Source organism: Humulus lupulus, chromosome 3 (assembly GCF_963169125.1).
Source record: "Humulus lupulus chromosome 3, drHumLupu1.1, whole genome shotgun sequence".
Taxonomy (NCBI): domain Eukaryota; kingdom Viridiplantae; phylum Streptophyta; class Magnoliopsida; order Rosales; family Cannabaceae; genus Humulus; species Humulus lupulus.
Window position 1 is genome coordinate 12,805,098 of NC_084795.1, and position 17,914 is coordinate 12,823,011.

A 17,914-nucleotide genomic window follows, 5' to 3' on the forward strand; every position below is an offset into this window, starting at 1 on the left:
TCCTAGTCTCTTTCTTTGCTTCTCAGCTTCTCAGCTTCTTTTTCTTGCTTCTCTTTGCTTCTCAGCTTCTCTTTCTTTCTCTTTTTTTTTTCATCTACACAACCATGTTATCTCCTCCACTCACTCTCGTCTACACAACCACTCGCTCACTAATTTTTGGTTTCGTCTCGTCATTCTCTGCCTCACGCGAGTCTCTGGAGCACACGACGTCGGTGTGAGCTTCCAGAGGACACAACGGAGGTCATTTTTCTGGTTGTCTCATCTATCTCTGCCTCACATAATGATTCTCCCCTGCTGGTAGCAAGAACATCTTTGTGAGGTGAGTTTTTTTTTATACAAATTTCATATAATCAATATATAAATATAGGGTGAACTTCTAGGGTGATTTATAATCTGATTTCATTTTTTTTATATTATATTCAAAGCTAGAGAAATAACAAAACCTGTGTGCATACAACACATATACATATATATATATATAGTAGCATTTCTTTCTTTTAGATTACTGAGCAGGTAAACTTCTATGCCATGAGCCATAGATTTCTTTGTGATGCAGAACATAAAAAACAAAGAAAAGGGCTAAAAATACCATAGTCCACTGTAGGATTGGTAATCCAAAGAAAAATTAACAGCTTTTGTCAATTTCTGTTAAGTTAGTTAGCTCGAATTGTAACTCTATATATTGCTCTAACCTATTCATCATAAAGGTTAAAAAAAAGATAGAGAATAGAGGTAGTGTTTTGGGAGAGTGAAACAGAGAGAGAAAGAGAGAAATTGTAATAGTCATTGTATGGCTTTGTGAGCTCGAGTGTGAGAGTTCTTGGGGATTCTTTCTGTGTTGTTTCAAGAGGTGTACACTACAACTATTCGAGATTGTAATCAGCTTGATTATAGTGGAGAAAACTCCTTGGGGGAGAGCTGGAGTAGGCCTTGAATTAAGGACCGAACTAGGATAAATCTCTTTGTTCTCTTGTTTTTACTTTTCTGTTGTTGCATTATGTTTGATTTTAGCTTGTGTTTTTTCTTTGATTTGTGTTTGATCAACCTTTAAACTGTTGAGTCTTGTGTAGTAGGATTACTACATCCACTTTTTCACATCTGTTGTTAAAATAACAATTACTGATCATTCTTTCCATTCATTTTTTTATCTCAACACAGATAAGTATGGAATCTTGATAAGAAGCAAAAGGCCAACAATAAACAGAAACAGTTTAGTCTCTTGTCACTCTCTTCCATTGAGCCGCTGAAGCACACTTGACGAAGCCCCTGCTGAAGCAAGAACCAAAAGGTAACCCACTGACATACATAAATTTTAAATACCATCCCAAGTATCTTCATGCACATTATTCGACACTTTTACCATCTTTATTTTTTGTACTTTCGATTGTGCTAGTTCAAGAGAGAAAAAGTGTGTTTGTGTGTGTGCATGAGCATGTGTTTTTGTTCTCTTTCATTAAAGATAGTCCACTTATAATCAGGTGGTTGTGGGTGCATTCATCTTTTTTTTATAGAAGTAAAATAACATATGAAATAAATCTCAATAGTTGAAGGGAAAATATATCAATAGATAAAAAGGACAAGATGAATCCAAGTTTTTTATGTACACATTTGTAAATTTAGCATTACTGGTCTTCATTCTTTCTAGTTTGTTTGAACTTGATTTATTAATAAAGCTCACCATGATGTTCATTTTCCAATAGCACTATTTAATAGTTTAATTTCCCATGATGTTTGCTTATCTACAATTAAATTAAAATGTCTTTTTTCTAGTAATGAACATGGTAGATTTATGATTTGGGATGAACATACAAATTATAAATGATGAACAAAATAAATATATATGTCGTCATGACCGGGAATTTTATACAATTGAATATAGTTTATGTAAGTAATAAATTTGAATATTGAATATTGTCCGAGCCAATCAATTTTTGTCAAGACACATTACAAATTTCAATTAAGTGTTTGTTTGAACTTGATTTATTAATAGATCTCACCATGATGAAGTGAATCTTCTCTGTACATATAACCTTGATCTAGCTTTCTATGTTTGTTATTGAACCAACAATATACTTATCACTACTTTTAATAGACTTGTGAAACCCATGTCTATACATTGTCTTATACATATACATAATTCCTCTTGTTTTAATCTTATTGTGCTGTGAAATCATTTTCCCTTGCTTATATTCTTTATGCCTGGCATAATTTTTCTTTTATTATTTCATCTCTTTAGGTACAATGTAGCAATTAAGTGTGCAACTATTACTCTTGCTGGGCACTCCTAACCAAAGTAGAATTATGAATATAGATTATTCTCTGTCATTTTAGATTTTTCTCTTAGAAATCCAAGTCTCTCATCTTTTTTTTTTCTTCTGCAATTTTGGGTAAAATCTAAATCTTTTTATTTTATTTCAATCTCTTGCCCTAACTTCTCTCTATTCAATTCTATTTCAGATTTTGTTTTTAAAAATTGGAAAATGTTGTTGAGCTGTGGGGTAAGCTCTTTTCACTCTGCTATTGTGTGACTTAATATGATTAAGATCTTGAGGTAATATCATTGATTTTATTATAATTATTTTATTTTGATGTTAATATATGTGTTGGTTACTGTCACTACTATTGCTTGAAATGGTTTTCAATAACTACAAGAAAGTGCTACATTACTTTCACTAGTATTTCTTCATTTTCATGTTGCCAAGCTATTTATTTTCAATAACTCATATTTTATGGCTGTTAATGGGTATCATAGCAGGAAAAAACTGTATTTCTCACCCATTTGTGAATTAATTCAAGCGAAATAGATGGTTAGATAAATGAAATGGAAGCTGCTCGTTGCTCACTTTGGTAGAAATTCTTCAAACTTGGCATTTTCTTTGTATAGCTCTCTCTATAAAATTGTCTACTATATTCATATCTATGTTAATGAAGCAACTAGTAAATTGTTGAAATAATAAATTAGTGCTAGTGTAGATATTTCAGCTTAGTAGCTTACATAAGTACCCATGATTCCTCGACTGTTTTTTATTTTTTTTCTCCATTGATTTAGATACATTCTCTATACCTGAATCTCTTTTTGCTATGTAATCTCCTTTGCTTATGAGTAATTTTATTGATTTGATTTATCAATTTTGAAAAACTAATTATTGTTTTAACAAGGTTCCGGGAGAATTGAAAGATCCAAAATGTTCATGTGGATCTTGAGGTATGTGCATCACTTGAAATAGATTTTTATCAATTCCAATTCTTAAGTATTGATAGTGAAAAATTCAATGTGACTTGGCTTTTAGGTCTTAGTGCTTTTTCTTGAATGGGTTTTCAATTTTGATTTTTACCAAAATTATGAGCTTAATATGTGTACATTTGGATATATAGATATGGAGATTTCTTTATCTAATTTCTTATGATTAATTTGGCTGGGTTTTGTGTCAATGTTGGCTTAGATTTGTACCAATTCTGGTTTGGTTTTGTGTTGATTATGGTATCTTGGAAGTGATTGTAGACATCTTTATAATATGTATGATGTATACTTGTGCATAATCTATATTTATAATCTTAACAGATATCTTATGGAGTACTATAGTATAGATTCTAATGTAATAATGGTTGTGAAAGCTCTTGATTGATGGCAGGAAGATCTACTAAAGCTTTATTGAAAGGTATAGACACATGGAAAAAAGAGACTGGTGAAAAAGGTAATAGTTTCACATACTAATTTCCTTCCTCTTCTTAACTAAAGATTTGTGTTTGTCAAACATTTTGATAAGGCATTTCAGATTTTGTTTGGTTATGAATTCTCATTTTTGCTCACTGATTCAAGATACACCACACAAGAGACACTATAAGTTCATAGTTCAAAGCTTCAAGTTTTGAAGAATATATTTTTCTTCTCCTTATTCTTACCGATTTGAATATTACTTGGTAACAAATTTATGTGTTTGAAACATAAAAGATGATATTGACTACATGATAATGATAACTGAGATGTATTTTCAAAATTTTGCTCTAATCTCAAGTGTTTTTCTGAAGCATATATGACGTTTATAAAGTAGTTTGCTCTTTTTTGGTAATTGCCTATTATCTATATTAATTATTTTTGAGAACTTTATTCCTTGGCTTTCATTCATTAGAGTTGGTGTTTGATTTTTTTGGGGTTATTTCAGTTTTACTTGAACAAATATACTTATCTTATCAATTTATTTAGTTCTTACTTCAACAAACAGCTTTAATACAAGTAAATGATTTATGGGTTGTTGGGGATTAGTTGGGTGATTTATATATACATACATGTGTGTTCTTAGCTTCAGGTTGAGCATTTTTCTTAAATAGTCACTGCTTGTTCTTGTTTGGAATCAAAATCCCTACTATATATCTTAATAAGTATGGATGAATCTCAATGAGTCATATTTATATAATTAGTTTTGCATCTTATGTATGCTCATTCCCATATATTGATTTGTTCAGGTACTAATTGAAGTTGTTAAAAATCATGTGTCAAGATTTTGTAATTGATGAAATTGGCACAAAACTTGAAGCTATGGCTGCTAGCATGATTACCCAATGTGGTATTCAACTAGTTGCCGCTACTCATGGAGTCACATTTAAGAATTTGATAATGAATCCTTCCCTTGAAATGCTTGCTGGGGGAATACAGGTGAGATTATCACAACCAAATTATACTTCAATTAGTATATAAATATTAAAAATATAAGATTCTATTTTTTTGATCAAATTTATCTTATGATAATTTGCCAAAGCACTACTATTGAGAAATATAGGTTTTCATCACTAGTATCTTATTGGAAATAGATATTTCTACTTTGGTATCTAAGTGCATAATTTCTAATCATTCTATCGTTTTTATCAAGTAGACATCTCTATTGAAATGCCATTGATTGCCAAACCACTGCATGTTGGCAACTTTAAGTCTTGGAATCTTTTCATATTCTCTATGAAATTAGGCACTCACGATAATTAGCATGCAATCAAGGGAAACCATCCATGAAAATTGTTGATTCATTTGTTTTAGTAGTTCTTTTGTTCTATTTTACAGTTCACTATTAGATATGAGTTTGAGTATTAATCATTTAATTTCTTATGTAGTTGAGCAAGCCGATGTCACAATGGAAACAAGAGCATATGAATCAACTTTTTTTATGTACTCTTTTAGTTTACTATTAACTTTAAGTTGAAGCATTAATTATTTAAATTTTGTTGTAGCTAAGCAAATGGACTCACAACAAAGACAAGTGCACAAATGATGATGAATTTAAGGATGGAGCAAGTTTCATGCATGGTTTACTTTTGTGTATCTTGTAATGTTTCAGTTTTTTATTTTTGAAGTAAAAAATGTTCAAGATTATAAAACTTTATTATGTTATGCTTTCAAACTTAAATTAGAACTAAATTCGATCTATTTAGAATTACTTTTTATGATTAATTTTGAATTATTTTTATCAAAATACAATAATGAAAATCTTTTAATTAAAAAATAAACCTTATAAGTGTATTTATCAAAATAAAATTTAAAATATATTATCCACACTTAAGTAACAATTTTATTACTAGACTTTTAATATGTTATGATTTAGAAACATATTATAAGAGTAACAAATCGTTATGGTTTATATAACATAACAAACTAAAAACGCTATCAAAATAATCAAATGTAACAGTTGAAAAGTGTTATGCAAAAAGTATAAGATTAAACGTCAATTTTATACCCAAATACTCTAACTAAATGTTATTATTTGAATATTATATCAACTAAAAATGTGTTATTGAATAGTTTAAGATAACATCGAACATAACATTCGAATACTGTTATAGAAAAGACAGGACTTTTAATAACAGGGGCTATGTTAGCGTTTTCAGAAGCGTTATCAATACTCCCGGTTAGCAGTTTTTAAGTGTTATGAATACTGTTTTTCCTTGTAGTGTTTCATGGTTATGTGTTCAACACAAACCAAATCTTGAAACAAAGATCTGAAGGTTATAGAAGATGAATCAACTTCCCTCATTGTTGATTCTGCAAAACTCAAAAATGAAAGTAGATAGAATTAGAGATTTTGATTTTTGGGAATATATGACTTTACTCTTAACAAATTAACAATGAATAATAAGAATAATGCAATATTCCAAACCCTAGATGTTAATCAAGACCCAAATTCAAAGTATGAATGCAATTCTTGATAATCAAAGAAACATGTTCATAATATGAATGTCAATCTTGAATATAAAGAACTAAATGATTAAATGATGATAAGATGAACTTTTATACATTTAATCATCAATACTAACAATGAAAACATAATAGAATGACAAAATACAAGATTAGGGTTAGAGAGATACAACATTTGTATTGAGCAACTTGAATCTTCAAACTTTGGGAACTTCTAAGGCTTATACACAATAAGAATATTGTTGTCCAAAATCTTTATTTCAAGCCTTCTCTTATTGCTTGAAGCTTCAACTAAGTAGAATGAGATTTGGGATTGAACAAGCCTAAAAATCCATGCAAGTCAAGCAAAGCTTGATAAGTTTCTTGGTAAAAACTTTGGTCTTAGAAAGCTAGAGAGAGAAAGAGGTTAGAGAGAGAAGGTTGGAAAGTGTGATCAAGACTTTTCAACTCTAATAACCCACATATATATATAGTGTAAGCTGTTGGATTAGCTTATACAAGATCTTTATTTATTTTCATGTATATCTAATATTAAACAAATTAATATGAGATAGCCTAAAACATGTTTCTAAAATTGAATTCAAAGAGAAACAAAAATAGAATACTTACAGTATACGCAACGGAATTAAAGAGTCCTTCCTTCAGTTTCTCTAACTCTTGTATCCTCTCTGTCGCAGAGTATTATCAAGAAACTGAACCGATCTTCTATTTTCTTCACAATCTTCCAATGTATCCTTAGAAGCACCTAGACTAGTGTGGGCAATTCTCAACACATGAGATAGATATAGAAAGAAGAAGAGAAAATAACAAAGTGGCTTAGAAAAGGACTTGTGTTTAGAGAGAATATAAAACTATAAGAAAATCTTACTTGTGACTTACAAACTTCTTTTTTGACTTCTCTCTAAGCACTCCTTTTATAGACTCAATTAGGCCATTTAATTTAATTAAAAAATCAATAAAATAATAGCCATTTTGAAGCCCTAGGTCGAAATTATCATGGGCTATAGGCTCGTGAAATTTCCCATTTGATTATAAGCACATTGGACTTAAAATCAAGGCCTATATTATTTTCTATTAATTTAATTAATTAAATAATTATTTAAATCCTTTATCAAATTAATTATTTATAATTTGAACCTTGATTTAAACTTATTTATTAATTTAGATACCAATTTATCTCAATTAATAAATCTGCCATAATTTCTATTTTCTTCTCAAAATTACACAACTCTGTGAAACTATCCAAAATTGACTTGGTCAACTTTGATAATTCTAATTGATGATTAAATCAATTAATTGAGACTATCTAGATGATTTTATCCAAGGTACATGTTGATCCCAAAAGATGGTGTTTTAATATTTAAACTCGCAAGTGCACGAATTGTTTCAGAATATAATGTTCATGTAAGTACGAGGTCGAACCCATGGGAGTTGACTAACATCAAAAGAAACTATTTCAAACAAAGCAAGAATATTCTAACCTAGTTCCAAATATTTGATGAGATTTTGTTTTAGAAAAATAAAAGACAAGTAATAAAAAGATTTAAGATTAAATAGAAAAATAGTTTTCAAATGAGATATGCAAAATAAGATTATTAAGATATTAGAATCCACAAAATGCAAGTTCAATAGTATTTATAAGTATATTTATTCCCAAGTTTAAATATAGTTGAAATAAATCACACTATATATTTTTTCAAAATATATTTTCTATTCAAGCACAAGTTACTTTAAAAAAAGTAGGATTTTTCTTCACTTATATAAGATATAATTTCTAAGCATTAGTTGTGTTACAACCTAATGAAACTACAAAAAATAAAAGAGATCAAAATATGATACTTATGCTCTAAGAATTAGATGTGAACAATTTAATGAAAAACATTTAATCAAAGAATATCATATTCTTGCATAATGAAGAACTAAGTGTAATATGCTTTAACAATCAACACTAGATGAAAAATGCATATATTTGATAGAAAAATCCATAAACAATGTTGTACAAATGGGAAATCAACATACAACAAAAAATACTATCTAGTTACATTTTGCTTCATCATCATCTTAATAACCTTTGAAAAAGATTAGAAGCTCATAACTAGATAAAAATAAAAATTACAAAATAACATACTTGACATGCTCTTCAAAAAATGAAAATGGTAGAGAGAAAATAGTGAAAATATGAGAGAAATATGAAGTATAGAAGAGATTGAAAAGATGAAGAAGAGCTCCCCAAATGGTCTTACAAGACTCTATTTATAGGCAAAATATGGAGATTAAATTAATCAAATTAAAATAAATAAATTGATTAATTTAATTGTGTTGGGAAGTGGTAGGATAAATAGAGTAAGTGTAAGAGTATTGGAAAGATGAAATGTTTGGTTGGGTAAAAGATTAGTGAAAAGCTAGGGTAAAAACAAAATGAATTAGGAATGTTTATTTAGGTAAGAAAAATAGGGAAGAGTGAATTGATATTTAAGTGAAAAATATTGGGAATGAAAATGTGATTTTTGGGGTCTTTTTGTGGCTGTGTTGGCAGTGGCATATGGGGCATTGTTGGAGAAGTTTCGGGCCTGGCTGATGGTGGAATTTGGGCCGAATTGTTGGTGCAGGCAGGGAGCTGCTTGCTGGGCTGGGCTGGCGCAGGCCCAAAGGCTGGGAGATGTGGACCTCGGCTACTTTGTACTGAAGAGCTGATGGCTGGGTGAACCGTACGGCTGGGGGAAGTCTTCAAGATGCTATATGCTGAAGAGGAGAGTGGCTTCGGTGGAGACATGCTGAAGCAGAGGGCTTGAGGTGGTTTCTGCGTGGACAGCTGGCAGGGCTGGAAGTCTTCAGCTGGCTGGGGTCTTCGTGGTACTGTAGCAAGCGGACAAGGAAGTCTTGGAATGGGCCTGTGCTTTTCAGAAATGCCACTTTCTTTCTTTTGAACTTTCTATCATTTATTCCACTTCAAGCACAAAAAAGATACAACATAATTCCTACACCATAAAAAATTAAATTAAATAACAATCAAATATTTTCAATTATAAATAAATCATATTAATTATTTGAAAATACTTAATTAAAACTTAATTTAATTTATCAATAAAGATCAACAAAATTGTACTTTTATTTTACTTCTAACTAAACTATATTAATTACACATAATTTAAACTACAGCATATTATAATAAAATATCTATAAAAATGTATAAAAATCTAGAAAATTACAATAAGACTAATAAATGTAAAATTACTTAAAAACTTAATAAATCAATTAAGAACTCAAGAACTAAGCAACAATTAACACATAAAAAATGGTAAAATAACTCTATTTTGTAGAGTTATCAGTACAATGGGGACCATAGGCCTATGAAATCAAGCTCCAATAAGTTATCATAAATCTAACAAATAAATTTACTAACTTATTAATTCCTCGTGACTCCACTATAGACTTGGAATTGCACTCTTGAATTCATAGAACACTCTATAACAAATATAGATACGCTATTAATTATCCATTATTACAATCATAATTGTCACTCAATCCTCTATAGACGGTCTACAATGAGATAGGACTAAAATACTATTTTACCCCTCATTGTATTTTATCCTTAAAACACTTAGTTCCTTGTAAATGATATTTCAGTAAACTAATTTAATTACTGAAATGAGATCTCTATCATTTAACACCTTGAACCAAACTAAAAGGAAACCATCATTTCACTTCTTCATCAGAAGCTATAGATGTTCATATCTATGATTAACACTCCCACTCAATTATACTACCGAGTTCCCAAGATGTAAGTATGGGCTAGTCCGTAGGGTAAGCTGGTAACGAACAAGTCAAAGAACTCAAATAATACAATCAGTTAGAATACTAACCACTCAGAATTGAGATTGAATTGACCTATGGTCAACTATATGATATGACTAGAATAGATAATAACGGTATGTTTACTTATCTTATCAACTGTCAATATCGGTCCTGTCCGATGTAACAAATACATCCGATCTTATCTACTTTGCTAATGTTCTGGAAAGAACATAACACTGTAATGTGTAAGTAGATCATATCGTAGATTGGCAAGTCAATGTAAATCTTATGCACTGACTAATCTTAGGACTAACTTATTTTGAACATATAATCATATTTATATTCCACTGTGATTACGTCACTATAAATAAGATTAGCTATGTGCTCAGGATTTAATAGAAGTTTATATTAAACAAATAATCATGAAAATAAAACATGTGAGCAAAGTGATTAACCAAGTCAAAAAATGATTTCTATTCTTTTATTGATAATAAAATGAGATTACAAAGAATTTGGGTTTTAATTAGGGCATAAAATCCCAACATAAGCATCATCATTAGTCTAACTAATAGGATTATAACATTTAAAACACATCATTTAAAGCATTTTACGTAAACTGTACGACCCTAAAAGACCGTCCAGGCGATACGTCGCCTACTAGCAGGCGAAGCATCGCCTGCTAGGGCTTTTGAAGGCCTTCATATTTTGGCGATGCTACGCCACTTAGGGGGCGACACATCGCCATCCCCTCTGACTTTGGACCCCTCAAATGGTCCTAAAATTGATCCAAATGCTACCAAACTTTTTGGGAATGTTTGTGTGACAGTTAGAATCTCGTGATTCGTAAGGGAAAAGACCGGGTAAATATGTGCAATCCCACATCGCTTGGGGAAGGTCAAGTGTGATGATTCTAAGACTGTGTAGGTATGGGACTACACAGTTGAAGATGGCTTAAATGGATTGATGGGTACTACCTATATCAATAAGATGCATCTTCTTTTCGGTAGCCCATCACTTGAGAACTCCAAAGTTAAGCGTGCTTGACCTGGAGTAATCTCAAGATGGGTGACCTCCTGGGAAGTTTTCCTAAGAAGCGTGCGAGTGAGGAAAAAACACGTTGGAAAGACTCGTGTTGGTTTGTAGGGCCAATCGTCATTCCAGGAAGCAGCCATAGTGACGTGGGGCGTTACAAATGGTATCAAAGCCTTGACCCAGCCGAAAGTGTGGCCAACGAGGACGTCCAGCCTGTAAGGGGGGGTGATTGTGACAGTCAGAATCTCATGATCCGTAAGGGCAAAGACCGGGTAAAGCTGTGCAATCCCACACCTCCTAGGGAAGGTCAAGTGTGATGATTCTAAGACTGTGTAGGTATGAGACTACACAGTTGAAGAAAACTTAAATGGATTGATGGGTACTACCTATATCAACAAGATGTATCTTCTTTTCGGTAGCCCATCACTTGAGAACTCCAAAGTTAAGCGTGCTTGACCTGGAGTAATCTCAATATGGGTGACCTCTTGGGAAGTTTTCCCAGGAAGCACGCGAGTGAGGACAAAGCACAAAGCACGCTGGAAAGACTCGGGTTGGTTTGTAGGGTCAGTCATCATTCCAGGAAGCAGTCATAGTGACGTGGGGAGTTACAGTTTGGATACCTCATTGTATCACTTTAGACCCATAAACGTTACTTTTAAATGTCTTCTATACAATCTCATGTTTTCACTTCTCTTTAAGTGAAAAACGTTAAGTGGTTTGCACCTCAACATGCAAATATCTTAACCATTATATTTAACAAATCTCAACAATGTTTTGAATCATGCTATTTCCATTAAAGTATATAGAAGCATGAATTCCTGAAGCGATGAAATGATGGGTTAATATAAACTCTTAATGAGATCTATACTCTATGTGGAGTGGAGTACCGAGCTACATGAGTACTCTTGATAGACTCATTTATGTGAATGTAGAAGTGGGGTCGCTTCCTATGGAATTTTGGGAAAATTTTCTAGAGCATTCACTATACTGGGATAGATGTGCATGTCCATCAACGCACGGGCTTTTGATTACACCATTGAAAGGTTGGTGCGTGGTGCGATGTTAGAGATAGAGTTCAAAACTACATCACTCTAGTATAATCTAAACTGTATTCACTACGCAAATGTTCAAGTCGAAAGATACATTTGTTTATACACAATCTTATAGATTCTGATATTGCTCGAGAAAATATTTTTAAAAAATTCAAGTGGGGGCTGTTGGAACTTTCGGAAAAAGTAAAAGTGAATTGTTAAAAATAGATCAAGTGTCTTTTGTGTGTGATATGGGAAAGAGTCTCATATGGATTTGGAACACTCTTCTAAGAGTGTATACAAGATGCAAGTGCAAGACATTGAGGTGTGCCCCAAGGGGTACCCAGTTTTGTGCGAATGTGTGACGACTCACACACTTGACCACCACACATGCACACGCGTCGCTGCCATCCGACCAAGCTGGGTGGGTGATGTGGTATCACACTTTATTTTCTTTTTTGGAAAATTATTTAATGAATATAATTTTTATTTTATTCATTTGAAACCTGTTCAGAGCAATCAAATTAGGAGACTGAATTATCAATTCTTTCTCCTTAATTTTCTACACGAAACCACCTCCCCCACGTTCAGAAAACGTTTTCTTCTTCCCATTACTTCTAGAATCGAACTTTTTAATTCAATAATGAGAGATCAAACTAATAGAAGAAATATGCCTTTTATCAAACAAAAATATTATTTTACATCCTCTCGAATTTCTTGAGCAATTATGGGGTGCGTGAACGAATTCCTTCGGTGCAAAGGGATATCGTACAGTGACGGACTAGGCTATTTTATCCTGGGGACGACGCAGTTGATAGGCTGCTGTGCACACTTGAGGCAGAATCACGAAACGTCTTAAAGATAACGACTTGGTTTGCGACTCAACCCAGAAAGCTATATCGGTAATTTCGTTCCTATTTTATTTTCTGAAGCAACATTATATGAGAAAGAAAGCTCTACCCTGGTTTTAATGGCGATTCTAACATCACTAGAAGGCAGTCACAACATCTTCTCCTCACTCCCTTCAACACCACCCCGAAATGAAACTCCACCCATTTCATCTTCTCTTTTACCTCCCATCCCATTCCCAAATATCATCCTCCTTCTCGTCGAGAACAACCCCAGAACGCCTCTCAACCCCATCCCAATCCTGACCTCAAAACGGTCCACCGCCACTCCAAATACTACAAGTCGGTCAAAGAAGGTGTTCTCACATCTAAAGGTGACTGTTCCGTCGTAATAGGAGAGTCCGTCGTGTCGTACCAGCTTCTGGGTGCCCCGTTCGAGTTCCAGTTCAGCTACTCCGAGACCCCAAAGATCAAGCCAAACGCAATTAGGGAACCAGTGTTCTTGCCCTTTGCGCCGCTTACTATGCCGAAATTATGGATTGGGAAAGTGCCATTGAAGAGTGCTAAGGAGAAGAAGAAGAATCGTAAAACTCTGCTCTTTGAATCTTTTAATCCACCGCCTCCCCATTCCAAAGAGGTTAGCATCTTCAAATGCCAATCCCTTTTTCGTTTGGAACATACCCAAAAGTGACGAAGAGCAGAAAAAATTTAACGGAGAGCCTTTAAAGAAATGGGAGATTCAAATGTTTGTAAAGCATCGTATATCAAATAATCACCAGCTTAATCTTGATATCATAGTCATGCTTTGTATGACATGTCTAAAGCACGATTATGTTGAAGTTTGGTCTAACCACATTCAGACAATGTCTTTACTGATAATCTGGATCCAAATTTGTTCACTTAACCCAAATATTTTATTTTTCTCATTGATATTCTTCTTCTTTTACACTACAGCCAAGAACGGAGTCTACATCTCTATAGTACTAAAGAGATGTTCGACATCTTATTTGTCTATTCACCAGCACACTATGCCTGCTCTTCTGTTGAGTTTTTGGACAAAGAATCTATTTCCAGTAGTTTGACAAGTGTTAGGGAATATATTACCAATTATTATTATTATTCATTTTTTTAGCCTAAAGAGATTAGAAAACTTAAAAGCTTGTAGAGGCAAATTCAACAGAGGGAATTTGGAAGAGGTAGAGGCAGGCAAAGACTGGTTGAGGCAGAGGAGAGCCTCTGCGGTGGGTAAAGCTTGAAAAGTTGGTTCAAGGCTGACATATTCAATGGTTTTTGCATGGTTTTTGTTTTTGTGCGGCTGGTGTTGTAGAAGGAAGAAAGGTTGAAGAAATCTTTAAAGGGAAGATGGTTTCTAATCTATAGATGCTAGATAATGATACAATACAACTCATCTGCTTCTTGTTTTGTTGATGGAATCAAATTTCGAAACCATTCTTATAAAACTGAAATCATACTTCTGAAAAAAGTAAAATTATGAAACACTCACATCAATCAATTTTAGTTGAGGCTTCTACTTTTGAGGTTAGGCTGCCTTCTATGTCAGTAAGTAAAACAACCAAGTGGTGATTGCTTGCTTCATCTATAGTTCTCTCTTTAATTGACTCTCTAGTCATATATTTGAGCCTTTTATTTTGCATGAAAGTGAAAGTGCAAGAGGTTTTGTCATATAGGACCGAGAGCATGATTCTAGATGGGTGCATGAAAGGGGAAAAGAGGTATCTTATAATTTGTCTTTCTTGAAAGAGAGCTAGTAAAATTGACATCATAAGGGTTCACCTCAGCTTTCCGAGCTATCATTGTTTAGTAACTTCCTATCACCTCCATTTTAACTCTTCCCTCAGTTATTGCTCACTCACTCTCATCTCATCCATGTGCTTTTAAGTAAGTTCAGGCTCTCTCTATATAGCTCAAGGTCCCCACATATACACGTATTAAAAATTGAAGTAGAACTTCATAACCAGTCGTGTAAAAATTAGTGCAATCACGAATAGGAGATTGCGAAAATCTCTCTTCCTAGGGACAGTATTAACTAATATAATCCTATCCTATTTATGATCTTCATTCATTGTTCTTAGTCAAATATACATACATATGTACAAGTAACTGCTGGTTTAGGCCATAATAAAACAATAAACAATAAGGGTTGGCTGGAAATTTAGGATATGAAGGATGAAACTTACAACACTCGTAGGCTTGAAACACCCTCTTGATAGATTGAAGGATTGATTGGAAATAACTTTCTAAATTTGACAAGCCTTTGAACACCTTGCATCAAGAAGTCAACACTTTGAATTCTGGTTTTTGATTTCTTTTTAAATTTGGGCCGATGTATATTTTGTTTTGATTATCAGGCTTAAAAAAGTCTAGCTGTTGAGATAGGAGTCTTATCAGTGTAGTGTGTGAGCTGAGGACATAGGAGGAGAAGCTACCATGGCTTTTGACATGCTAATACACAACTAATAGGAGAAAAAAAATTGTAGTTTTCCCATCACTCTATGGCTTCAATCTATGGTTCACCCAAAACATTCGAGGAAAACTAAAAAAAGGAAAACATAAATATTTTGCGTATAGGAAAATTAATTTATATTAATTCTAGGATTAGAATCTTGTACTTAACTGTAGATGATTATGCATACAATTACAGAAACATATAAACTACCTATAATTATACAGTTATTATATTACTACATGTCCTGTAGTTTGTTTCATCATTCTTTCCATTCCAAAATTTGATGATAAGACCACTCAAATTCCCAAGGATGAATAAACCAATTCAATGCAACGCAATGGAAATGTTACAAACTTATGAAATTTGAGATCTTTCTTACTAATTACATGAATGAAATATAAATTAAGTAAACAATTATCAAGTGAGATTCACACTTATGTTACATAAGCCTCTTAGCATTATTATATTTTTTTTAGTTCCCTAATTTTTTTATAATGGATTTGTAAACATGGGCTACATATAACTTAAGCAACAAACACTCCAAAAGCAACATCAGTAGTCAACAAGTAATCAGTTGGTGCTCCATTAAGTAAAACATGAAAACAAAAATAACTCGATAAGCATAATTCAAATGCTATTAGAAGCGGCCATTTCATCAATTAAAAATATAACTAAAAAGACGAAATTTCAAAACAGTCAATAAACCTAAGCATTTAGCATAATCGCATAAACCAAATTATGTAATCATCAAACAAAGTCGGAAAATCGCTATTAAATTAAACAGTACCAACTCAAACAAAATACCAAAATTCGATCATTTCATGTTTCTTATAAAATTTCAAAAAATAAAATAAAGCGAAAAAGAAACCTAATCGCCGCCGGCCTTCTGATAAACATAAGTCAAACCACACTTCCCGCAGTAGTGTCGGTCGAAGTGATTCGCCATGAAAGTGCCGGCGCCACACTCAGCATTGGGGCACTCCTTCCTCAGCCTCTGGACCTTGCCTGAGTCATCGACCTTGTAGAACTGGAGGAGCGAGAGCTTCACCTTCTTCTTCTTGTGCTTGATCTTCTTTGGCTTAGTGTAGGTCTTCTTCTTCCTCTTTTTGGCTCCTCCCCTGAGACGGAGCACCAAGTGGAGAGTCGACTCCTTCTGGATGTTGTAATCCGCTAGGGTTCGGCCGTCCTCGAGCTGCTTTCCGGCGAAGATGAGACGCTGCTGGTCCGGTGGGATGCCCTCCTTGTCCTGGATCTTGGCCTTGACATTGTCGATGGTGTCAGAAGACTCAACCTCTAGGGTTATGGTTTTACCCGTTAGGGTTTTCACGAAGATCTGCATGATAGCAGAAACAGAGAGGCGCCGAGAGGGTTCTCCTATGTGTCTGATAAAATGTAATGTGGAGAAAAAATTGAGGATTTTATATCGATAAACACTAGGGCAAAATAATTAGGCCCTCTGTGATTTGGGCCGTGAAGTGTACTATTGTATAGATGCAAAAATAACATATTTTAAGGAAACTTTCTAAAAATATGAATTTTTAATAGTTAATATATAAAAATATGGCTTAACCATATTCTTAAATTTTCTAACTTCTACTTAGAAAATTTCAGATTTTCTCATAAAGCCATATATAAAACTTTCTAAAATTGAAAAAAAATAACCCATTTAAAACAATAATAAATACAAATTCACATAGAAAAGTTAAGTGGCAAAAAAAGCCATAGTGTAATTTCCACTATATTAAGTAAGTTTAATACTATATTTCTGTATAAGAATTCGTATGCCTATTATGGATATTTACCTATTTTCAATGAATTTCTATTCATCTTTCTACTAATTTTCTTTCAAGGTCCCTCCTCTTTTACCATTGAATTTGTGATGATTAACAAAGTTTTATATGTAAACAATGATTTTGGGATCCCAAATGTTATATGTCTTATAATTTCCAATGAAAAGTTTATTTTCAAGTTTATGACTCTGATTATGATTTAATTACACTTTTGTCTTAAAACCTTGATTAGCGAGTTAGTTGCACTTTTAAACTCACTTAGTAACGACTCTAATGCAGTAGGGCGTTACAAACACCCTCACTTATTTTAGTTAAAACCATATCTAAGGTGTTACGTTTTAAAACTATATCATAATTACTTTAAGAGGAAGTTTGGATTTTTTTTAGAAAACTTATTTCACATGATTTACATTAAACATAAAGTGTGTCTCAAACATATTATACATAAGTATTAAATAGCTCAATTTGTTTTCAAAACATAACTCCACACTTTATTACAAACATACACACTAATAAACTGAAATAACCCACAAAATGTTGATATGTTCATATGTACAAATCAGGGTCAAGATTATGCTTCAGTTCTCCTTTGTCATTCACTCATTTCTTTCTCTACCGGCAACACAAGAAGACTGTGAGCCTAAAGCTCAGTAAGCAAAGCAATGCATGCAATGCCAATGATTACCCAATGTCAATGGACATACATAAATTCTTTTTAAATTTTGGGCCCCTTAATATTGTGCACACTGTTTTATTAGGCCAATGCTTGC

At 32.9% G+C, this 17,914-nt stretch overlaps 1 protein-coding gene across 1 annotated transcript; it reads right to left on the bottom strand.

Moving 5' to 3' along the window:
- Nucleotides 1–15,977: 15,977 nt before the first annotated feature.
- LOC133822136 (ubiquitin-ribosomal protein eS31 fusion protein) lies at nt 15,978–16,755 on the bottom strand. Its single transcript, XM_062254371.1, has one exon. It carries the CDS (start codon nt 16,691–16,693, stop codon nt 16,223–16,225), a length of 471 nt encoding a protein of 156 aa, XP_062110355.1. The 5' UTR covers nt 16,694–16,755; the 3' UTR covers nt 15,978–16,222.
- Between the last annotated feature and the right edge of the window lie 1,159 nt (nt 16,756–17,914).